This window comes from Lycium ferocissimum, chromosome 1, assembly GCF_029784015.1.
Source record: "Lycium ferocissimum isolate CSIRO_LF1 chromosome 1, AGI_CSIRO_Lferr_CH_V1, whole genome shotgun sequence".
Classification (NCBI taxonomy): Eukaryota; Viridiplantae; Streptophyta; class Magnoliopsida; order Solanales; family Solanaceae; genus Lycium; species Lycium ferocissimum.
The window spans coordinates 65,531,447-65,557,767 of NC_081342.1; the positions used below are offsets into that span (position 1 = coordinate 65,531,447).

At 33.6% G+C, this 26,321-nt stretch overlaps 1 protein-coding gene and 1 pseudogene across 1 annotated transcript; one reads left to right on the forward strand and one right to left on the reverse strand.

The window, feature by feature from the left end:
• Positions 1-9,435: 9,435 nt before the first annotated feature.
• On the forward strand, positions 9,436-14,657 carry LOC132057578 (guanine nucleotide-binding protein subunit gamma 2-like). The gene is made up of 4 exons (XM_059450208.1): positions 9,436-9,686; positions 10,527-10,579; positions 11,100-11,144; positions 14,485-14,657. Exons 1-4 carry the CDS (start codon positions 9,480-9,482, stop codon positions 14,564-14,566), a joined length of 387 nt encoding a protein of 128 aa, XP_059306191.1. The 5' UTR covers positions 9,436-9,479; the 3' UTR covers positions 14,567-14,657.
• Positions 14,658-24,171: 9,514 nt separating this feature from the next.
• On the reverse strand, positions 24,172-25,660 carry LOC132066466 (LRR receptor-like serine/threonine-protein kinase FEI 1; annotated as a pseudogene).
• Between the last annotated feature and the right edge of the window lie 661 nt (positions 25,661-26,321).

Below are 26,321 nucleotides of genomic sequence, written 5' to 3' on the forward strand. Positions count from 1 at the left end.
AAAAGTGGACGGAGGGAGTAAGTTTCTCTATTAGAAATATATTTTGTTCACATTGTAATACTAAATGATTCCGCTGCAGCACTGGCAATTCCATCTTGAATATCGAAATCCGGATCCAAATCTTGTCAGCGGAAAACTTTTTTGTGATGTATTTTTCTATATCATTTGTCTAATTTTGTCTTTTTGAACCTTTCAATAAATGACATTTTCAACAGTATAGGCAATTGCAAACACTTAAACTTTTTCTTTTGTCAAATCTAAACAAACAAAAACAATGGGTTCCATACATCTAAATTAGAGTGGGATTAGTTATACGTGGCTTTATTTAGCAAAATTAAGAGAAAATTAAGGAAAAAGAAAATGAAAACCACTAAACAAAAAGCAAAAAGATAAGAAACACATACCTGCCATAATTTTTCAAGTTTACCAAATAACCTTAATTTGAGAGGGAAAAAAAAATAGTTTCATCTTAGTCCTAAAAAACTTTGAGGTTATGTTAATATGTTCAAGGGAAAAAGACTAAATTTACTCCTCTACTAAAAGTGCCGATGAAACTATAATTACCATCCACATCTGCTCTTCCAAAGTTGACACTTTAATCACTTGAGAATGACTTATAGCCTCCAATTTGGCTCTTCTTTCCTCAAATTGGATGAATGCAATGTAATGCCCTCGTTTGGATAAATTGTTGTTATAATATGTCCATTGTAAAACCTTCTTTTGGATGAAGCAATGTCTTACTTTTGCATAAAATTATTGTGTATCTTTTAGCAAATCTAGTTAGGAAACCTCAACGTTATCTAAAAATAGAAGAATCGGAAATAAAAGGGCCTAATTTACCCCTCTACTTTGGGAAAAGGTTCATATATTTACCCCGTTATACTATCGATTCAAAAATAGGGGCAAATGTTTCATGAATGAGAATCTCGAGGGGTATAAATAGGTAGTATAAGTGGGGGTAAATATGAACATTTTCCTAAAGTAGAGGGGTAAATCAGGCCCTTTTCCCAAAAATTATTTATGCAAAACCTCTGTCACACTTTGTGTATAAAACCACCCATATCGTTATCATTCTTATCACATTCACTTACATGTCTAACGGAGGTCCACCATAGCTAGGATAGTTGTAAATATACATTTTTCCCAATACAAGGCTAAAAGATTCCGCTGTAGCATTGGCAATTCTCTTGATCTGATCATTGTGACGATCAGTTGAATCCGGGTTCGAGCCCAGGCAGCTGAAAAAGCTTTTGACATTTCTTTTATTATTATTATTTGAATTGCTTTTATCATTTTATTTTCCATAAATACCCATGGAAATGTAGGTAATACAAGGGGTCGGAGCAGTGATACGAAATTAAGAGTAGAAACAGTTTGGAAGAAAATTACTTTTCCTCATAGTTAGGAAAATCATTTTATTCCTTGAAAAATATTTTTCAAGAAAAATATTTTATGATAACCAAACACCGGAAAATATTACATCAGGACTTAGTTTGCAATTTGCTCATTAATTCCATCGCAAAATTTTCAAGTAATTGCACGGTTTTCCCTTCAAAATGGACTGGTCTTTAATTTTGACCTTCACATGGTTTGGTCTTTAATTTTGACCTTCAAATGGGCTGGTCTTTAATCTTTTCCCTTCAAGATCATACCTATGACTAGTCGGGTATAATTCTTTAAGGAAGCAGGTATAACTTGTGGATGGATAAAAATTAAAGACCCAGCCCATTTGAAGGACAAAAGTTAAAGACCAACACAAAAGAGGGACAAAAGTGCAAATGGCCCAGTTCACTAAAGATTGTGAGCCTTCAATTCGGTTAAGCGGTCATTTGCACGATTCCTTCAAAGCTCTCAACTCCTTTAACTTTTATCCAAATTGTTGGTCTTTATTTTTATCCGCCGCCTAATATTCCGGCGTTACGGTTGGAAACTTTTCACTAAGAAAAAAAATTCACAAGGCAACAAAATTAGTCCTATTCAGGCAGAGGTTTTCCTTAAGGCAAAGTTTTATAAGGCTTAACTTTTCAGGCAAAGTTAGGCCTAATTTTGCTACAAACTTATGGCTTGCGATTTTTTTTTTAATATTTAACTGAGCGGGGGTTCGAACCCGAAACCCATGAATTTTTAGGCGAAGAATAAAAATTAAAGATTTCAAATTTGAGGGCCAAAAATTAAAGAGTGCCTTTGAAGAACATTCCGCACAAAAAAATGCTCGGTTAAGAGCACAAATAAAAAAAAAGTAGGGATAAAGTTGTTTCGATATATATATATATATCAATTTTTCTTAAATACAACTTAAATCACAGGCTTATAAGTGATGAAACACTCAAAAAAAAACTGAAAACAACTTATAAGCCAATCCAAACGGGCTCTAAGCCTAGACTATAGTGAAGATAGACCCAGTTTCGTGGGAAGTTTCATTGCAAAGTGCACGGATACTCAATTATCTTAGTCATTTAATTAGCGTCCCTTTTTTTCCGCACGTATATCCATTTTCGGACAACTTCTGACATACGTATTTGAAGTTAGTCTAAACAAAGTCTAGCATCAAACATAGTGTCTAAAATGTCTAATGTTCAAGTATATATGACTAAAGTTCAGTAATGTTTTGAGTCATTTTTGCCTCTCTTCGACATTTTTATTTGAACTATGATCATGTATAGTTGACGTTCAAGGATTGATCTCAACCATATAAGACAAAAGTTCACTAATATTTGTTTGAACTTCGGCTTTGAAAATGGCTGAAGTCAGTAAAAAATGATTGAACTTCAGCTATATGTAGCTTCAAATACATTGTTTAAAGTTTGATTTTGTCAAGCCTAATTTCAGACATGCACCAGACATTGCATGTCTGAAGTTAGTATATATGCACAACTTTAAAAAAGCGAGTAAATATTAAATGAAGATGTCAGGACGTACAGCCTCATGAAATTTTTATCAATATTCATATAGTATAAAACTTGAGGATTGGCTTAAAAAAAAAGGCTTTTCTATTCATCAGGTATGGAAGATGCATTTAGATAATGAAATCGGGTGACGAAATAGTACATGTATTAAGACATGAAAAATTCTCATCATTCTTTTAGTGAGTGAGTATTACATTAACAGACAAACAAGAAAAAAAGAAAGAAAGAGAATATTGAGATGCAAAAGGTTTCATAATATATATTTTAAAAAATCATAAAGTAGTCTTCTACATTGGAAAATTATGAATAGGCATATTCGTGAGGTAAGCTAAGATAACTTAATGGTAATATGAAAATATATTGCAAATATTTTAAGATGAGAAAAATACTTAAAAGAAATATATTTATTAGTGCCAGGCTGCCAGCAAAATAAATACAATGCTAGGTCGTAGGGCTGGGGATAAAATACCGAAAACCGAATTACCAACCGAATGAATTTCGGTATTTCGGTATTCGGAATTCGGTTCGGATTTTTCCGAAATATAAAATTTAGTATTTCGGTTTTATTTACAATTATACCGTTCCAAATTTGCAAATACCGAATACCGAAATTAAATTACCAATACTGTACACCCTAAAGGAGTAAGGGGCTAAAGGCCCATTGTAAAACATTTCAAGTCCGGAAATCCAATAGCCAATAGCCCAAATCCGAAATCCATTTTATGGCCCGTATCCGTAAAAATCCCAAGACCCTAAGTCCCTAACACAAAATACTTCACCTTCAATCCTTCATTTCATCGTCGTCAATTCATCGATCAGTTCACCTTCATCCCTAAGTAACCGACATCGTCTCATCGTCGTCATCCCTAACCCCTTAACCGACATCGTTTCATCTTCCAAACCCGACCCGAACACCCCTTTAAGAAGGCGCTGGCATTGTTTGCGTGAATGACAACGTTTTATAGTCGTTGTTTTATACGTGTTTAACGAGTTCTAACAATGGTGAGATTCACTAATTTAAGCTTCTTTAATAGCTTCCGTATTGTATTTTTTTGATTTTGTTTTACTTAATGTTTCTTTGTTGTTGTTTTTGGGAAAGAAAGATATAAATGGATAGTATCCATTTATTTGGGAGAGAAAGAAAGAAAGATATTTGTTAAAGAAAAAAGTTATCTCGATAAGCCTTGCAATTTATGTTTATAACATTTGTAATCTCTTTTATGTTTGATGGAAGATGAAACAAGTCGAATTATTCTTCTAGGGAAGCACACCTCTTCCGAGTCTCTGATTTAACACCGAAGTTGAACAACATCCAAATCATGTGAAGAGGAAAGCTATAGAACCAAGATCTTTAAATTTGTGTTATTATGATAAGCTCATAGAAGATGGAATTAATAAAGCAAAGTGCAAGTATTGTGATAAAGTTCTCTTAGCCGATGCAACTAAAAATGGAATTTAGGATCGAATAAACCTTTGAAAACTTGTTCTAAAAATCCAAATAATATAACACTTCCAATTCTAAGTACAAACAATCAAATTTAAAATCTTTCCATTAGAAGGTGAAACGGGTGATGGGGCAACTTGGACTTTTGATCAAGAGGTATCTCGGGGCTTTAGCAGATGTTAATCTTGATGAGCTTCCTTTTCTTTTGTTGAAAAGGAAGGTTTTAAGAAGTTTATGAAAAACCCAACCTTTATTCCGAGTTCCCTCCCGTAGAAATTATTGTTAGGATTGTTATATATTTATATATATAGAGATATATATATATATATATATATATATATATATATATATATATATATAATGTCTAACCACAGACACACGGACTTCTATGCCAGAATAAATTATACGTGTTTGACAAGACACTTTATTGATAGTGATTGGCTCTTGCATAAACGAATTTTAAACTTTCAAATTGTTACTAGTCAAAAGGGTGACGAAATGGCCCGTTGTATTAGTCCCAGTGTTTGCTTGATTGGAAATTGGAGAAAATAATCACTATAACCGTAGATAATGCTTCTTCTAATGATGTCATGGTGAAAGAAAGTTACACAACAAATGGTTAATCGGGGATCTAACATGAAATGTGGTAACCATCTTCACGAAGAGATGTAGGCTCACATTTTGAATCTTATTGTGCAAGATGGCATGAAAGAAGTTGTCCATCTATCAAACGTGTTAGGCAAATGATGAAATATGTTAGACAATCGCTCAATGATTAGAAAATTTGCGGAACAATGCAAACTAAAAAAGAAAAAGGAAGAAGTCATTATGTTTAGATGTTTCAACCCGGTGAAATCGACCTACTATGTTGGATGCCGCACAACATTTTGAGAGTGCATTTGATAGGTTTGATCTTGAAGATGGTGGATTGTCAACTTATCTTGCTACTCATGTTTGTGAAGATGGAAGTGTTACAAGTAAATACTTGAAAGTTGATGATTGGCAAAAGGTGAGAAATATGGTAATATTTCTTAAAAGGTTTTATTCTACATAAGGTTTATGGTTCACTCTACGTCACTTTGAAGATATAGTTGAGCTTCACAATCATTTAAGAGAGTGTATGGAAGACGATGATCCTTCTTTGGCAAAAATGGAGAAAAAATGAAAGAAAAGTTTGTCAAGTATTTTGGGTGCTCGAAAAAAATGAATAAATGCTTTTTATTGCCTCTATCTTAGATCCTCGTAACAAACTTGAGTATGTTGGCGACGCACTTAGATATGTTTAGAGATGAAAAGGGGAGTGAAATAAAAGATGAAGTGGTGACTTACATGAAATCTATGTTTGAAGATTATCCTCTATATATACATCTCTCAGACGCTCATCTTCTCTCTCTCGATTTTATCGGTCGTATCGGATTCATCTAGCTCTAACACTAGCACAAAATCAACAAAAGTGAGAAATAGGATCCAAATGAAGAGGAACAAACAAGATGGTACATTTGGGTGGTAAGTCGGAGTTGGAAAATATCTTATATCGAAGTGCTAGTTATATAATGATGATGAGGACAATTTTGATATCTTGTCATGGTGGAAAGATCATTCTCCTAGATATAAAATTCTTTCCGAGATGGCTCGTGATGTGTTGGCAATTCCAATTTCTAGTGTGGCATTTATGTGCCTTCAGCAAAAATATGTATTCTTGATTCGTTTAGGAGTTCTTTGACCAAATTAGTCAAGCTGTTATTTGTCTTCAAGATTGGCGTCGAAAATGGCCTTATCCCATAAATGTTGAAGAAGATTTTCATGAGCTTATGAAACTTGAACTTGGTATGTTTTTCGAAGGTTTTGTATTTTATTTTTATATTTTTTTTACTTAGTTTAATTGTTGACACATTTTAAATTCTTTTTAGATATGTCACAAATTAAAAGATTCCAATTCTTGATTTGTAATCGCTTTAGATGCCTCGGTATAAGGCTCGAACTTTCATTTTTCATTTCTCCTATTTTTTTAAAATGTGTCCATGTTAGAGTTAAATGTTCATTTTTCATTTCTCCATGATTTTAACTTTTGATAATGCCGATTTAGTGGTATGATCACCGATAGCAGAAATTCAATTAGCATCCTTCTTGCCATTTGTTTCTTTTACCAATGTAATGGATCACCGGTCGCCGCCTCGGCCAATCCCGGTCACCGCCGTCGCTTGTGATCGAGGTCATCGCATTCGCCGTTTGTGATCACCGATCACCTTACAACACTGATAAAGCTCTTCTTGAGAAGGATTACAATAAACGACAATGAATCATAATTTTGACCCGAGAAGGTAAAATATATGCAATCCGGTTAGATTGATCAGAGGACATTTGTTAATATCTTTTATGTGCTCGAAATATCCCAAACCCCTCGTTTTGTAGTGTCATGTCCCGCTTATTTTCATGTTATTAGTTGTAACAATTTTATGTCACATGCTCTTGACATCCCTTTCCCGGTTGAACTTGGTATTCGTAATATTCCAAAGAGATATGAATACGACCATCTAAACTTTTGTTTCTAGAAAAAGAATAAATTCAAGTGATTAACACGTTCCTTGGTTCCTCTAAAGTGATTATCATATAAAAACTTATATTTCATAGTTTTGATGTACTCAAATATTGCTCGATTTGTTATACATAAAGCTGGTAATATAATATATATATAAATTTTGTGTTTGGACTATGTAGGCGTATGTTTGGAGATGATGCCCTTGGAGCTATGAATATAGAGATGGTTGAAATTGAACGAAAAACCCGTTTCCAAGTTCACGGGAAAGGGTGAAATTGTTTGTTTTTTGTTCGGATGGACCTTCACAAGTGAAGCTCCAGGACGCATGCCACAAAGGTCGGTTTCACTTTTTTTTTTTTAAAGTTATGCCTTAGTTTCTAAATGAAATTGATCTTCAAACTCGGGATCAAAGTGAAACTATGACCTCGTTTCCTAAGATGGAGCCCCTCCTGTATTCTTTCACCTTTCATTAGTATATGCTAAGCTTATCGATACAAGATCTTTTCTTTTCTTGGATTACACAAATGCCCTTTCTTGTTGTTGAGAAGTAAATATTATGACTTATGAGATCTTGGACTATGAATTTATAAGTAGCTACTTTTGGGGTTGTCGTTTGTTATTGAAATAACTTAAGGATTTTTAAAGATCTAACTAGAGTAGAATGTCTTCAATTACGGAACTATCATTGTGTTAAATTAATTGGCCCTTGCATAGTACACTTGCATTCTAATACAAAAGACTTTGACTTCAATATGGTATTACCGAATACCGTACCGAACCGAAGTTTGATTTACCGATTACCGAATTATCGAACCGAAGTTTGAAAGTTTTATTTGGTATATGCTTTGAATTACGATTATCTTCGAATTACCGAACCCGAACTTTAAAAATACCGAACCGAATACCGAACGCCCAAATTTTTTTTTCGTGTGTAATTATAGTCTGTAAAGTGGTTAGGGAATTTTACATTTAAATTTCAGAAAATTTTAAAAGGGGAAAAAGCTAAAAAGTATAAAAGAAAACAAAGTGCTAATACCAACTTTGGCGGCCACTTCTCTTTGACATTAACCTTTGAGACCACCAACGTGGGTTGTGGTGGGATGGTTATGGTCTCCACCTTAATTAGTAGGCAAAGGTTTCCAATTGAAAAAAATTCTGTAAGGAGTATTGCCCTCAAAACGGGCCCTGCAACATGCAATCCGAATTCAGTTAGGCTCTAATTCGGATATCCGAACACCAGGTGAAAAATAAAATTTAAAAAAAAAAAACTTTGGGACCAATTTCCATATACCCATGACCCTCCCACCTAATCCACTTCCCCACTTGATTTCATTTTTTATTCATATGTCATGAATGAAATCTCCTGCCGCAAAAGACCCCCAGTATAAGTACTTAAATAAATTCCTACTTTATTATATCTTCGTTTCCAAGTGTGAATTTTAGGATTCAGAATTTGATTTTTATAGGTACAAATTCGTTATTTATTTAGTTTATTTGATTCGAAATAAATTATTTTACATATTCAGTGAATTAATTTAACGTTATACACGGTCCGAATCAAAGTTATGGTCTACATCCATTCATGATAAAATGCTGAATTTAACAATCTTTCATTAATGTGTGATTAGCCTATTCTTTCTTAGTTTTACTTTCTTTTAATTAAAACTCTAATAATTGAAATCACTGTCAAGTAGAATAAAATAAGTGCTCTCATGTAACCTCCTTTTTTATACCTCCTATGTCTTATTTCATGTGGCATATCAAATAAGTTGTTTAAAGAAGGATATGTTTTACATTTAAAAATAATTTAATTTTAAACTGTTAATTTTATCTTTACCAACATAATTTTATAGTCATAAAAATATATGACCTATTTTAAACTACAAATTTTAAATTATTTTGTTTTATCTTCTTAAACTTTGATGTCCAATCCAATACCATTGTGACATAACATATGACAGATGGCGTAACTATTTGATATGATTCAACTAAATCAAATTCGCAATATTGAAAATCATTAATGAGAAAGCGCTCCCTACGGTTGCTCTCATATAACTTGTATTTATGTGTGAGATGCAATATTTGTATAAAAAAAATACATTCTTCTAAGTCTCTCGACTCCTATTTCTCCACCAACCTTGACCATTATTGTTTATTCCGCCACTTTAATTTTGCTTTCACACAACAACCACCTTGACTCATTATTGGTTTCACATTTTTTTTAATACTCCTCCCGCTATCCATTTTTATTTGTTCGTTTAATTTGACACACCCTTAAGAAGTAATTCATAAAATGATAAGTTTACTATGCCACTCTTCTTGTAAATTCAATATTTGGGAAATAATTATAGTTAATAATAACGGTAAATTAGGAACTAAGTGATAAATTTTGTCTTGATTTTTCAAACTGAATAAGTAAAAATGGACATCTATTTTTAATATAGTGGACAAGTACAAATAAACGGAGGGAGTATAAATTGATATATATATATATATATATATATATATATATATATATATATATATATATATATATATATATATATATCTCAATTTTTCTTGGTCTTAGCTATTAGTTTCTTTAGCTTTAATGGAGTCACCAATATCAATTTCACAAGAACTTATTAATGATGATGAGCCTCAAGTAGAAGAAGAACTAATTTCTTTATCTTCATCTATGGCTGAGACAAGTACAAGACCTCTTTCAAGAAGTACAACTGGTCATCATTTTGTTATGGGGAAACATCGCATGGCTGCTGCTATTACTTCTCTCGATCAGCAAATCCAATTTATTCAGGTTTTATTTTTTTTTAAAAAGTATTTTCCCTTATTTCTTTTACATTTTTCAGCTTTTAAATTCTTGGTTCATTAAGTTATGTGCAGAAGCAAAACTAGAAGTTTGAATTTATGGGCTCTGAATTCTAAAAATAATAATTTACTAGATTCTTAATAAGTTGTTTATGCATAATCCAAAACTACTGAGCGGAACTGTTGATCGGCCCTGAATGGTTTTTTTTTTCTTTCTAAATTTAAATTTTCCTCATTTTCTTTTAAACTCCCTGCTTTGAAAATTCTTGGTTCATAAGCTCATATCCTTTCAGAAATATCCCTTACATCTGTTTTTTCTTTTCTTTTAAATTTATGGATTTAAATTATATACGTTGAATGTATAATGATATCTTTATATTATCGGCATAATATAACCTGTAATAGCACGTCAATTAGCAGTTTTGAACTGTTGATCGGCCCTGAATGGTTTTTTTTTTCTTTCTAAATTTAAATTTTCCTCATTTTCTTTTAAACTCCCTGCTTTGAAAATTCTTGGTTCATAAGCTCATATCCTTTCAGAAATATCCCTTACATCTGTTTTTTCTTTTCTTTTAAATTTATGGATTTAAATTATATACGTTGAATGTATAATGATATCTTTATATTATCGGCATAATATAACCTGTAATAGCACGTCAATTAGCAGTTTTACGAGTTTACTAATTACCTAATGTTTATCATAAAAAAAAAATACGTGCAATTACTTTGTAAATGATCTGATTAAGTAAATATTTATTACATCGTCATTATACGAAACTTTGATTTTTCTTTTATATAATTTAAATTTGATTTATGTATGGTAATGCAGGAAGAATTGAATAAGCTTGAATCATATGGAGAGGCCTCCATAGTCTGCAAAGAGTAATTTTTATATTATTCATTTCTTCATCACTTTGTTTTTTTAGTATTCACAATCTCAGGGATTTTTTCTTTCCTGTTTGTCATATTGGTATTCCTTGATGGGAATATATATTCTCCAAAAGTAAATAATAGGGACCATAATTTTGGAACACTAAAGGAAAAATGCAAACTATTTGTAAACGTGAGTTATGAAAATGTAGAAAATGAATATTTATATCAATTTCTTTATCGATATTTCCAAAAGAATAACACCCTTATTTTTCCTTTATTTCTATTTGCCCATCCAAATTCCTTCATGTGACAATAAGTACCATGTGCTACCTACTTTAGTCAACTGAAGGGTTCATTTGATTTAATTTTGTGAACTTTTTCGTTATTTTATTTTGTGAGTGATTATCATATACTTGAAGTGTGTAAGGTAAAATACACCATTTTAAGCTTTTTATTTCAGAATATAAGAAAAAAATCTGTTATTCTAAATGACTTGAGCCTGCTTTCTTTTTCTTTCTATTTATTGCAGATTTGTTTCAGTAGTAGAAGCCAAACCAGATGCTCTGCTTCCAGTGTAAGAATTATCACAAATTTACACTTTTTATGAGTGTTGTTTTATAATTTTTTTATTTTCTATTTCTTCTGCCTCTATAAGCAAATATTACTCCTCCATTCCAATTTATTTGATACTATTTTCTTATTAATAATTTTTTAAAAATAGTGGCACAATTCTTTATTTGGAAATAGTATAAAAGAGCAGAATATAGTGCTACCAGCTACCTAGATTTCTTTTTTTTGATAATCAGAGGGCTGTAGGTCCAATTTGAATGGATAATGAACCCGTCCTTTTATTCTTCTCGGTTTAAATATCAAGCTTTCGACTTACCATTCGAAAATCGAAATCATGATTTCTGTAAGAAATAACATCATTATCATTAAATTTGTATTATTTCACCTAGAAACTTAGACACATGGGCGAAGCTAGAGTGTAGGAAACGAGCCCGGCGGAATTTCGTAATTTAGATTAAACCTTGTATTTTTTTTATAAGAAGTTTATTTACTATATATAAATTACTAATTTAGAATTCAAAAGAAATCCAAAGAACTAAAATCTCATATCCATAAATTTCAAATCCTAACTCCATCTCTATTTAGACATCATTTCGGCCATAATTGTAGTTCTCTTTTGGGCTCCGCAGACTTTGAAACGTTAATGATGGAAAACAAGAAGTTATTTTGAACAATAAAATTGCTTCGAGATGAAAATTTCCCTATTTATTCTCTTGTTTGGTTTTGCAAATTAAGAAAAAAGACATATTTAGCACAAAGAGGTTTTAAAAATTAAACTTTTGGAAATTTGACTTAAGTATTTTTAACTTAAAATTGTTAACATGATCTAAAAGAGTTGCCTTAATAAAAGGGACTAGTAGTCCCAAGGGCTTTGATCTAATGGCGAGATTGTATTATGTGAGGGTCCGAGGCAAAAAAGGGTATAAAAATACTCACGTATAAACCAAAAGGGGGCGGCCAAAAATTTACATACCAAAAGGGGTATAACGTGGATCAGCCCCACGTCATACCCCAATTTTTTTTAATTGTCGACCATTGAAGCCGTAAAAAAAAAAAACAATTTTTTAATAAAACGTGAATCCCTCCACGTTTTGCAAACATAATGTTGTAAACGTGGAGGATCCACGTTTTGCAAACATAATTTGTAAAACGTGGAGGGATCCACGTTTTACAAACATAATTTTAAAACGTGGATCCCTCCACGTTTTACAAACATAACTTTTTTCCCGCACGGTTTAGGGTTTAATTTGTAAGACGTTGCCTCTATTTAAATCATATTATTTATATTTTTAATAAAAAAAATTTATTTATTTTTTTAATTTTTAAAGCATATAGTTAATTTTAGTGAATAACTCAAATAAATATTTTAATACATGCAATAATTAAATATATACACAAAATATATAATCCATAAAAATATAAAATAAAATATAGTGTTAAATAAACGTCACACATTAACTTATTAATAAATGTTAAATTACATGATAACTATTAAACGGCACAAGACATGTTTTATTTTTTAAGATTTTGATTTAAACGTGTTATTTTTTAATCAAGACATAACTTTATTTTGAATATAAATCTAAGTCTAAAAAATATAAGGTGAAAAACTAGTTGTAAAGTGTCAAACTTTAGATGGTCATAATTTTGCTTTCTGGACATCCGTTTTACGCGTTTATTTTTTAATAAAAAAAATTATTGATTTTTTTCCATTTTTAAAGCATATAGTTAATTTCAATAATTAAATTTGTTTGAAAAAACTTAGTGTTTGATTTGTAAGGTTATTTTAGTCAACTTTATATGTCGAGAAAATTAGTCAACTTTTATTTTCAAAAATTAAATCATTGTGAAATTGACATTCACAAGCCTACATTACCCCGAATTTTTACATTGAAATCTATTGCATATCATCATCTTATAAGTAACTAAAAGCTCAAAATTTTAGGCCAATTTGGGGGAAAATTGAAAATTGAATGAGATAAAAGGTGTTTTTTAAAATCGGCTCGGCCAAACCGCCTTGCGGCTGTTTGTCCGCATAGATCTCGAAAAATACGCAAGTTCAAAAAAAAACGCGTAAAACGGATGTCCGAGCAGTTATGACCATCTAAAAACTTGACCACTTTACAACTAGTTTTTCACCTTATATTTTTAAACTTAGATTTATATTCAAAATAAAGTTATGTCTTGATTAAAAAATAACACGTTTAAATCAAAATCTTAAAAAATAAAACATGTCTTGTGCCGTTTAATAGTTATCATGTAATTTAACATTTATTAATAAGTTAATGTGTGACGTTTATTTAATCTTATATTTTATTTTTTTATTTCGGTGACTTCGCATATATATATGTACATATTTAATTATTGCATGTATTAAAATATTTATTTGAGTTATTCACTAAAAATTAACTATATGCTTTAAAATTTAAAAAATCAATAAATTTTTTTTATTAAAAACTATAAGATATATTTAAATAAGAAAAACGTCTTACAAATTAAACCCTAAAATTAAAAAAGTTATGTTTGTAAAACGTGGAGGGATCCACGTTTTACAAATTATGTTTGTAAAAGCGTGGATCCCTCCATAATTATGTTCCAAAACGGAGGGATTCATGTTTTATTAAAAAAATTGTTTTTTTTTTTTTTTTTTTACGGCTTCAATGGTTTGACAATTAAAAAAAAATTTGGTATGTAAATTTTTGGCCGCCCTTTTGGTTTATACCGTGTATTTTTATACCCTTTACGAAATGCCCTATTATGTGATATGCCGGTAGACGCAAATCGCTATTTTTGTACGTCGAGATAAAATAAATAGTACTTAAGTGAAGAGATGTAGAAGAATGAATATGTTATCCACAGATCGAGTGAATGAATTTGTTATCGAGTGAATGAATTTGTTATCCACCGACCGAGTTTCAAAGTGTACGCCACTATGTATCGAGAATTTCTCGATTTAAAAAGAAGGGAACAATAGCAAACTAGAATAAGAAAAAGGAAATGTTCATAGAAATGTTGGAGATGCAAGAACCACCAGTTGAATCGACCAACATATGATAAGCCAGAGAGATAAACGCATTCGATTAATTAGTGTTTTTGGGATCTCTACAGAAGAAGCTGATAGGATTCACGATTTACTTCTTACAGGTATATACAGATTATACACTGATAATACACGGTTATATATTAATTATACACAATTATTCACATATTATATATGAATTATACATCTATTACAAATTCATCGGCTATTTTTAATTTAAGCGGTTGACTAGATAACTATTAAGTCAATTCTTCTGCTTGCATGATAGCCAAACACCGTAAAGTGATTTGGTCTGGTTTTGCAGGACCAAAGGACCATCAAATGTTAAATGGGATAGATGGTTTCAAGGAGCCAGTGGGTCAAGACGTAACAAACGCTGGATCTGAATAACTAATTGTCTCATCGAAATATCAAAGATATTTAATAAAACATCTGGATTATCCTTCTTATATATAAAATCTCAGAAAATTTTATTTGAATATTTTGTTTTTACAATGTTGTATCAGGTGTCATGTCAAAAGAAAAGGAAAAAAAAAAAAAAAAAAGAAAAGCGATCCCAATTAGGCCAAGAGTCAAGGCCGTTCAAATTGGTTCTTACAATATTATATCGAAGTGCTAGTTATATAATTTTGAAAAGCCAAAGAATGTTGTAAATGAAAGAGATATTGCTTTTGCTAATTCAAATTGAAGCTAATTCAAATTGAAGGGGTGATATCAAATCAGTTTATTTTCAACAAAAATATGGGCTTGTGTAAGTAGAAAATAAAAAATATTTATTCTAGTTCTATTAGCAGCGACGAGTGTGTTAATCGGCGCCTGACCATGAGATGTGAATCACTCAAGGTTTTCATACTAATGTAGTAGTATATGAACTATTCCGATTTCAGTGAAGTTACGAATTAGAAGAACTCGAGATGCAACCATCAACAAAGTTTTCATTTCCTTTGTTGAAGTCACAAATTAGATAAATTGTACAATCTAATATTAGAATTATGCTTTAATCCCAAATCGGCAATATAAATTCTCACTTGGACTATTTTTTTAAAAGTTCAAAAATGGGCTTTAAGGATCTAATCCATGATTTGACTACTAAAAGTGCGGTTTAGTGGTACGAGCGGAAATAGCAGAAATTCAATTAATCTTATTGTCCCTTCATTCTGTTTATCCAATGTAATGGATTTTTTATTTTTCTGAAAAAATCCAATGGTTTGGGAGGGTGGAGTTTGTGGAACCGAATACGATCTACATCTTACAACATCTGATAGTTTTAATCTTCCTTTACACATACTTAAGATCCTTAGTATAATCATATTTCTATAGAGAATTTTATAAATAGTATAGAATTGATAATAGAATGACCAAATTTTTTGATGATGCACAGAACTAAAAACAATATGAGGAATAAATGACATTTTTGAAAAAATAATTAAAAACGGTCCTGGCCTGTTCGCCAGACTGACCAACATAGCCATACCTCACCCTCCCGCCAAGTAACTTGTCTGGTCCAGGCTCCGGCCCCCGAGATTGTAGATGCTCAGTGTTATATTAATGTTAGGTGCGCGTTGCAAATTGGATGGTCATGAATATGCAGGTTCTTATATTTCGTTATATGATCATTATTTCACATGATCTCAAATTGGATGATGAATATGCAGGTTCTATATTTCGTTAAGGAATTTGGTACCTAAAAAAAACCAAAATATTAAATGACCCTTAAACTTATTTCTTAAAATTCATACAATAATGAGACATAAAAGAAACCTCCAGGACTTTCGTCTAGTGGTAACAACATAGTGTGTAATGTGTGGATTAGACACAAATAATTATTTTGAACTCCCTCGACCCTCGTTAATAAAAGCATGGTATTAAGTGGAGAAGGGTAGAAGAATGAGTCTATTATTCACCGAGTTTCATACCGAATAATTTACAATTTGCACCCTAATGTATTCACCATTTTGTGATTTACACCTTATCCTATTATTAGTGTCATTTGGCCCGTGCTAGCCCGGGCCCAAACCAACGTTAAAATTAAATTATAATTTTTTATATTTTTCTTGCCCTTACATTTTTTGTTTTTTTTTTTTTTGTAACATCAGTTGGACCCTTTCTAAAGATTTCTAAAATCTTAAAGTACAAAAAGATATTTAAAAGTTAAAAGAGAATAAAGTTTTATGAGTTTGAAATTATAAAAGAAGGTTCCAAAAACGCTTCACTAACGTGAAGTTGAAAAAAACAACCAAGTGTAAGAAAAACCCTCCTTTTTGAGAAAGTAGACAGAAGAAAATAAAAAAAATAAAAAAAACGCTTTAGTCACGACAACAGGCTTTCTATTTCTGTCAGAAACTACGTCATTCTCTGATTAGTGAAAGTCCTATCTCAAGATTGCTTGTCTAATGCTTCATGAACCCTTAATGTTGATAGTTTTGTACATGGATTATTCTCAAATAGATCCCTCCCCCTCCCGCAGTTGCTCTTCATGCTGTTTCTCAAAGACCCTTGTATGACCTTTCTGTTGTTTCTTTTTTCTTTTTTTTGGGGAAAAGGGTCAAATTTGCTCCTCTACTATGTGCAAATGATCAATTTTATCCTCCGTTATATTATATTTTTGGTACAAAAATACGCTTACCGTTACTTAAGTGGCTCAAATATACCCCTCCCCCGTTAGGGCTGTCCAAGGTGGACAACCAATTCCACGTGGCACTGAATTTTTGATGAGGTGGATGTTAGGTCCAAGGTTTCACCTACTAATTTTGATGATATATAACAAACCAACATAATTATTAATAAAAGAACATTTATTTGTGGTAAATTTATTTTTGGTACATGTTTATTTGATAAAGAAGGATTCGGTGAAAATCTTATCAAATATGGAAAAGAAGATATTCCTAGATGGAATTACGGAAGAAGATGTGGAAGAAAATACTTACTCAAATCGGCTCAAAGAATTATGGAAGAATATTTACTACGATTTATCCTGAAGGCCAATATTCTTACAAAAGGAAAAGATCAAGATCATTTTGATATTTATTTCAGAAGGAGCATTATTTATGGAGTAAATTTGGAAGAGTAATACTCTTATGGACATACTACATTGATTTATAATCAATGGTTCGAAGGAAATAAAATTCCTTATGTAAAGGAAAGTCCACAAGACAAGGAGACCATAAATGAATTTAAATCTAGTACGGAAATCTGTAGTGGGTTGCTAGAAGAAGTCCATAGTTTGATTCAAGATGCCAAGTATCTCTGCAATAAAAAATCCCACTCTTTGGCTAACCATATAGATCATTGGAAGGAAAAAGAATATTTACTCAAGATTTGATTGAAGATTGATTGGTAAATGGTTCAAAAATTCCAAAGTGAAGGATGCTGAAATTTACAGGGACCCACGTGACAAAAAATAAGAATGTTATTTGATGCTAAGTTAATACAGCAGGTGGTACAAGGTTACATGAGGCAATAAATTAATGTTGGTACAAGGCTATACAAGGAATGAGATCAAAAGTTCAAGTCACAAAAGATTCCAAATTCTGAACAAGGCGCGAAGACTAACGTTGAAGTGAATCCCACGACAATCAAAGAAGGATCGAGCACCAGGTTTGGAAAAGGAAAATTGTATCAAACAAGCAATCAAAGGAAATCAGTCCAAATCACTATATGTGAACATCAAAGATCTCAACAACTGGCAGAAATAAATATGGAAGAATCTCCAACGGCACATAGAAGATTGAGGAAAAAATCTTCAAAAATCCCTTGAGTTGTGAAATAGCCGAATGTTGAAAGGCTATAAATACGAGCTCTTAAAAGAAGAAAAGCACGCAACCACTTATACTTTCGTCTCAACCTTCTCAAGTTCTTTATTTACCATAAGCATTGTAATCTGAGTGACTTACTTTGTAAACAAAAAAGAGAGGAAAGATGTAGTATAGTTGGTGAGGCTTTGTATTGAGAGGTTATGTCATTGTTCATTTCTTTGGTGAGCGAGTGAAAACCAAAGAGTCGTTGTTGGTGAGCGATTGAAAAACCAACCTTGTACAAGAGTTTGAGTGTTAGACGTAGGAGCCGCACCTTACAACCATTGTATGAAGAACAACTTACAAAGAGCTTAAAAAGACAACCTCTTTGCAACCCAAGGGGACTGGATTAGGATACCACATTGGTTCCGAACCAGTACAAAAATCCTGGTGTCATTTATTATATTGCTCTCGTATTATATTCTGCACCCTTACTATTTATTATGGTTTATACTTGTGTAAATCGAAGGACTAACAAATTTGTGCAGGTTGTCTCGCCATCAGTCTACTGGCACCAAACAGTAGTCGACTAGATTTTTTAACAAGCTTACAATTCAACCCCCCCCCCCCCTCCTGTACTTTCAATGGAGACCACATGTCATGTCGCCTCACAGCCTTTTGGTCTAATGTTTCTGCATTTTGGACGGTAGTAATAGGTGCATTAGTTGGAGGAGTTGCAAACTAATTGAGCGGTGGATCTATTGCATTTCTGCAATTATCCATGTTTTTGATAGTTGATTAGGGTCTGCTATAGACCTAATTTTTGGTATTTGGAATTGCCTGGAAAGCTAATGTGATTTGTTTTCACTGGATAGAGATTCATTCATTTCTCAAACAAAAAAAAAAAAAAAGAGGAAACTTTTGGAGTCTAATTTTCAGAAGGAATATGCAGGATTGGGAAATAGATGATTTTCTTAACATGCTGGCCAGACTGGGGAGCTACACAATCCATGATTAGGAAGCAGACACTATCAGATGGGGACAAAACCAGATGGCCAATACTCAGTCAAGGCATGCCCAAAATCAAATGGTGGATAGTTGGCCTTGGAAGCTTATATGGAGAACTAAACTTTCCCCAAGGTCATTTGTTTGGACAGTTCTGAATGAGGCATGCCTTACTCAGAATAATTTGATGAAAAGGAAGATTCAGCTATACAACAGATGTTATATATATAAAAAAAGAAGCTGAAAGTCCTGGCCATCTTTTTCTACATTGTGAAGTTGCCTTTGATTTTTGGAGCATGTTTATGTGCATTTCTAGCCTCAAACGGACCTAAATCAGTAAGGGAAGCATACTTGTCCTGGTGTTTGTGGAGAGTTGATAAATCCATCAAGAATATTTGGAGAATGATACCTGCTTGCATTTTTTGGATTATTTGGTTAGAAATGAATAGGAGACATTTTGGTGGGGCCTCAACTCCCATAGGCACTTTAAAGGCAAAATGTATTGCTCGTTTATTTCGCTAGTCTAGTTTGTACTCGGTAAATAGTCCAGACTAGCTGCTGGACTTCACTCTGTAGCTCTGGCTTGGGCAGTTTTTGTATAGGGGACAAATTTTTTTGTAAGCTTCATTGACATATCTTGTAACTACTGCATCTTCTTGATGCTTTTTTCTTTCTAAATATTAATGAAATCACTTCATCAAAAAAAGAGTGTAATCTTCATTGCTTTCCTGTTTAATTCTTATGTTATATACAAAAAGGAGTTAAATCTGGGAGGAAGCTTTTTCATGATATCCTTGCATTTTTTTTTTCACTTTTAGTTTCTCAATGTAATTGCATTTGTTTGCTTCCTGAAGTCCCTGTGGAGTTTCTTAATAAAAAGGAATTAGTGATCAAACTTTGGACCTTGGGGTCCTGTTCTTTTTTCACAAATATTACTTGTTACACCCCGTATCTTAGAACTAAGGTTAGACTCGTATCATTAGAGTTTTAGTGGAAAAACTGAAGGTTTGAACATTTTGCGAAAATGGTTGATAGGCCTACTTCGGGCAGCCATAATTCTTTGATTAGTTGGGAATTTAGGAAAGTACCCTCAATAAAAGTTGTATTACGTAGAAATACCTTTCTAACGATATAAGGACCAGGCCAATCAAAGATCGGAGCAAGGAGATATGATCGTCTCAAGATGGCTAATAGTAAGGCGCTTAAAATTCTATAGAATCGGCTAAGTTTTCGATACGTCTGCCTTCCAGTCCAATTTTGTGAAAATCCGTGGAGAATTTGAGAAAACTTAAAACATTAAAGTCGTAGCCCTTTAAAATATTTTTCCAACGGTATATTGTGGAACCCAACCAGAGCTCTGTACAAGAAGTTATGTCCCTTTTACCGAACACTGCACAGAACTGACACATGTCGCTTATCAGGGCTCGTGAGGGCGCGTGCGATGGCCCCGCGTCGTGGGCTGATCGCAAAAAATACCCTCTCTGACCACTGACCTACAGAGGGTCGCGCGCTGCACGTGCGTAGCGGGCCCATCGCGTAAAAGGTCGGGTTTCGGGTCAAAAGTCGGGATTTCACGTTTTAAGTTATATTTAAGCTTGGGGTTTATTTCCCTAACACCCCTAGTCACAAAAAATCACCCTAAAGTCAGAGGGAACAAGTCCCAAGCCTCAAGAACCCTCCAAGGTAAGTTTTATCATGATTCTAGGTTGAATTCAAGTCCTTAATCCCTTTCTAACTTGAGTAAACCCTTCTAATCGATAGAGTTGTGAGTGGAACATTATTGTTGGGTGTGGAAACCCTAGAACTCGAATTCAAGAAGATTAAACTTCAAAACGCTAATGCTTCTACACTCTAATCATTCATAATAGTGAATTGATTAGTTCGTGGGAGAATAGTAAATGAGTTTAGTAAAGAGAATTACACGAACTATAGTAGGGTTTTGGATTGTCGACTTGAGATTGTTATAATCATATGGGTGATGGAGAATGATGTTAATTACACTTAATTGAGATTGTAAAATCACCTAGAAGTAATAGAATGAGAATTGGGTGAGGGAAACACCACTAAAGAAGGTTGTGGAGCTTTATGCCCACCAAGTGTTTGATAATATGCTTAGGTGATCATAGCATGAATATTATTGCTAATATGGAATCTCTTTGACTTTTGTTGCTATAGATTAAAGTTGAAAGGGTTAAAGAACGTTGTATTACGCTCAAAGACAGGAATAAAGGTATGTGAGGCTAACTCTCTACGTTTGGGAATGTTAATGATTCTCCCTACGCCACATTCATTTACAACGTTACCAATTGCGTCAGAAATATAGTTAAGCTTAGTTCCTTGAATAGTTGCGTAACTTCTATTCTCTAGTTTCATAGTTCATTCATGACTTTCATTACGAATGTTGTGAGCTCGAGACGTAATCAATATAGACTTGTGTTTGATACCCCGAGTCTCGGTCCAGAATACTCGGATGTTTATACATAGTTAAAGCTTCAGTTCTCATAATCAGTTCATGAATACATGTATGAGTGAATCATTGCCCAGTATGTCAGTGTTGTATCTTTCAGCATGATTCTCAGTTCTTTTATGTAAATTGCTTAATGATGAACACCTGTGTTATTGGGCCTAAGGCCACAGTTATTTATACGGATACTTGGCCCTGAGGCCGTAGCTTGTGCACACATATATATTGGGCCTGTTGCCGCAAATTATTTACTTAGATAAACAGGTGGTTCCTCATTCAGAACAGGGAGTATTCATATCTTTACTTCCTTATTTGAGTTATCAGCTCAGTTTCAGTATTTACGATTCTTTCTTTCAGTTGCTTTACATACCAGTGCAATTCAAATGTGCTGATGTCCTTTTTTCCTGGGGCCTGCATCTCATGATGCAGGTAATGATTTACAGGTTGACGATTCTTCTTGCTAGGACCTTCTCGTATCGAGTATTGGTGGGCCCCAGTTCCCTCGGGGCGTTATCATACTTTTCAGTATTTATAGTAGTTCTATTAGTAAGGTACCCCGGGGGCCTTGTCCTGGTAAACAGTTAGTAGTTCAGTGCTCTTTAGAGGCTTCATAGACTATAGTCAAGTCAGTCAGATGTTTAACACCTTTTGTGTTAGCCCTGTCGGCCAATTATTCAGACTTTCAGACTTATTCAGTATTTCTGCATTCATGATATTTCAGTCAGACTTTAGTAGATCAGTATGTGTCAGTGTTATTTTCGCATTTAGTATGTTTGATATCACATGTTGATTCAGCCAGCCAGTTGGTTCGCTCGGTCACATGCAGACAGGCACCGAGTGCCGTGTTACGCCCAGGCCATGGTTTGGGGCGTGACATTACTCTTTTAAATAGTTTTACTCAATAATCAGACCCTTAGTTAGGTCCAATAGCTTCCCATAAATTTTAGAATTTTTTGTAGCTTTCTGTTTTGAGCATATTTCTGGAAGAATTATGATAACTTTGGTTTTAAATAGTCTGGTAATTGTCATTGGACTTGTTCATTGCTGACTTCTTGTATGTAGCTGTTGAAGGCTGAATTGAGAATTTGAACATCTAGTTGCTCAGATTCTTTGATTGTCGCGAATCTATGAGTAAAAAATTTATGTATCAAGATTTATACATTGAGATTGAAATCTGTTTTGGTTGTCGCGAATAAGCATTTTATGATTGAAATCGTTATGTTTTATTCATTGTTAGCTCGGAATTACTTCCCTTAATTCTTTTTCCCTCTGTCTTGTTTTATAGACCCCCTGGGAATCCGTAATCATAAACAAAAGAATGATACAATGCTTACCAATATCGGCGTGGAGATCCTTCCAAAATCCACATACTCTTTGGGCATAATCACTTGGAAAAACATTCTAAAAGGATGGCTACCCTGCCTCCCTAAATTTACATTGGATTCCTGGGTGATGGTAAATCAGTTAATTTTTGGCATGATAAATGGCTTTCACTAAAATATTCGCCACAATAACTACTCTATGGCCCTCAGCAATATGAGGAAAACCTTACCTTAGCTCAAATTCATGTATATTCTCAATGGCTATTTTCACATTTATCCTTTCACTTACCTCTTGAGGTCAAAACTCAACTGCAAAGTTCATTTTTCCCTACTTCTAATCCAATGCCTGACAAGCAGATCAGGGCCTTGACAAATTCAAGCAACTTCACTATCAATTACTAGTGCACATTTTTATATATTCTCAATGGCTATGCATCCATAATAGACTCCCTACTAGGCACATTTTCCTCCAATGCACTATTGCTAAAACATTCTAGAACTCAACCAACTTCATGACCCAAATTACTCAATGTGACAAGTCCTCATCATTACCATTTCATTGGATACCTCAATTAATCAAGAGCGTTCCTCCACAGGGTGTGCCCCCCAGCATGCACTATGATCCCTTACTGCCTTTGGACCATTTGGTTAACTCATAATGACAACCTTTTCCAAAGCAAAACAAATTCCGTACCACCAGGCCTAGCACATCACCTAGCCACTGAATTTTACTTCTTCACTCAAAAAAACCCCCATCCACCCAAGCATGATCGCATGCTTCACAAACAAATTCCCCGAAACCAAATTGTTTTAAGCTTACATTATTCAACAAAAGAACAGTTGATTGTAGCAAGAAAGATTCTTTTCTTCAGCAGAATATAATTGTGCCCCATACAGGGGAATAAAGGCAGTGCCGGCTTTAGGGTGAAGCTGATAAAGCAATGGCCTTAGGCCCCAAAATTTTTAGGGACCCCATTTGAGAAAAATGAGTATTTTAAAGTAAAACAAATAATTTTTTAGTTCAAAAATAAAAGAAAACTTTAAAATAGATTTGAACAGTTCGAATCATATGAAAAATTATAATTAGTGCTATCCAGAAACCGGTTGGTAAAAACAACATTGTGTACATTTCATGCACGATAATCGTACTGGCCATATTCCAACTAAGTTTATCTCATGAGATGCACGTGCGGAGCACGAAATGCACATACGAAGCACGAGATGCACATGCGACGCACGAGATGCACGTGCGTGAGCTAGTTTTATTGGATATACTTGAGACCTCTTGTTAAAATTTAGCTTTAGGCCACCAATTTTATTGAGCCGCTCCTAATTAAAGGGTGAGACAACCAATGTAAAATCACTACAAAGGGAGAAAACTAAAGTGTATATTTAGTACAAATAAACAATAAAAATGACCATGACAGTCTATCCTGAAAGAGGGATTTGATTCTCTTTTACACTCTTCAATTAGAGCTCGAAACATAGAAGTCGCTGGGCCAAGTTGTCATGATTTCAGATTCAAGAATCTGTATAACTCGCTGCATGGTGGGCCTCGCCTCAGGATTCGATGAGACGCACTGTGTGGCAACTGAAAGCAGGGCATCCAAGCTTTCCATTTGTACTCTTTCACAATACGGATCAACTATCTCCCACTATCTACCCTCAGTAGCTAGAAAATTCAACAGCCTCATGGATATAAGTCCTAAGATTGAATATGATAACTCAGAAATCCAGGTTTATGATGAAAGTGATAATTACAGTCCAATTCCTTTCGGTGATCTAATTTACAAAATAGCTAGCAAATGTATAGGTTTTGTATATTTAAGAACAAATATACATATCATATACATAGAATATACCAAGGATAGACTATCCACTGGGGTATGAATGTGAATCCAATTAGCCCTTTATGCAACCTGGTAAATGAGAGTATCAATCATCTGTTCTTTCAATGTGAGGTTACTGAAGAAATATAGACTAGACTACTGCAATGGCAAGGCATAGCAAAGCCAGCAATGAATTGGGAAGCTGAAGTACAATGGCCTGTAACTCATTATAATGGGAGAAGTGCAAAGGCTGAGGTATATAGGATGGTGCTGGGATGCTGTATTTATGGGATTTAGCAGGAGGGGAATTTTAGAGTGTTTCAAAGGAAGCAGAGGACCACTAATGTGGTGTGAGACTTGTAGTGCAGGAAATCATGTTTAGAGGGGTTGTACAGCCTAAGCTAGCAGGGATATTGAAAAACATGAATGTCTATCCTTAGAGACTATCTAGTATGCTGTTAGTGTTACTGAAGGATGGGACATTGTCCATTCTCAGTTTTTCTCTGATTTGTAAAGCTCACTTAGTAATGAAATGAAAATTCAGTTACCAAAAGAAATATACTTACAATATACATAAAAACATATAATATACATAATTAGTATATAGATTTTGAGCTAATACATACCTAGCCAACAATGTGGAGGCCCTTCTCAGTGATTGACGCATCAGTGGGCCGCTTCCCACTTACTACTTCAAGATCCAGAACTCCAAAACTATAAACATCAGTCTTTTCTGTAGCTCTACCACTCTGCATGTACTCTGGAAAATAAAAGGAATACCTCGTTATACTAGTATTTTTTTGTTGAGACATTGGAAAAGAATATATTATGTTAAAGCCTATGCATACCTAGAGCTAAGTACCCAAATATGACAACTATAATGGTTGTGGTGTGAGACTCTTCATCCTTCAGCAAGGCCAGTCCAAACTCAGATAGTCGAGCCTTAAAATTTCCATCAAGAAAAATATTAATAGACCTTATGTCTCGATGTATTATTCGAGGAAGGCGATCATGATGTAAATGTGCCAGCCCTTTTGCAGCTCCCATGATTATGCTTTGTAGTTGGTGTCAGAACTGGGCTTTATCAAGTTGCAAACTAGTGTCGAAACCTTTGGAGTTCAATCATAAGTTGACTTTTGTAGAGATTGATGAACTAACAGATGACAAATGTGCAAATAATGATTCTCAAACAGATGCCAAATGTTGAATGAATGATCCTCGACTTGAAGATAGAGGAAGATATCAAAGAATTATAGGTAGATTGTTGTACTTGACTTTGACAAAGCATGATCTAGCCTTTATGATTCAAGTTTTGGGCCAACACATGCATGCACCTAAGCAGAGTCACTTAGAAGCTGCATTCAGTGTTGTAAGGTATATAAAGGGATGTCCAGATTGTTTATGCCATCAGAAACCATTTCAGTACTCACAACATTCTGTGACTCAGAATGGAAAACATGTGTTGAAATTAGGAAGTCTGTAACTGGATATGTAATCAAGTTTGAAGATGCACTAATCTCATGGAAATCTAAGAAGCAAAATACTGTATCAAGGAGTTCAGCTGAAGCAGAATTCAGAAGCATAGCTACTACTCTTGTTGCTGAGGTGATATGGCTAACAATATTGTTCAAGGAACTTAGTGCTACTATTAAATTGCCTGTTAGACTGTTATGTGATAGCAAAGCTGCTATTCAAATAGCATTATATCCATTTTTTCATGAGAGAACAAAACATATTAATATAGATTGTCACTTTGTTAGAGAAAAGATTTAAGAAGGTTTGGTGCA

Coding starts and splice junctions, on each gene's coding strand:
- LOC132057578 (XM_059450208.1), top strand. CDS start 9,480: ATGGAGTCACCAATATCAATTTCACAAGAACTTATTAATGATGATGAG. Junction 9,687..10,526: donor AGCAAATCCAATTTATTCAG/GTTTTATTTTTT, acceptor ATGGTAATGCAG/GAAGAATTGAATAAGCTTGA. Junction 10,580..11,099: donor GCCTCCATAGTCTGCAAAGA/GTAATTTTTATA, acceptor TATTTATTGCAG/ATTTGTTTCAGTAGTAGAAG.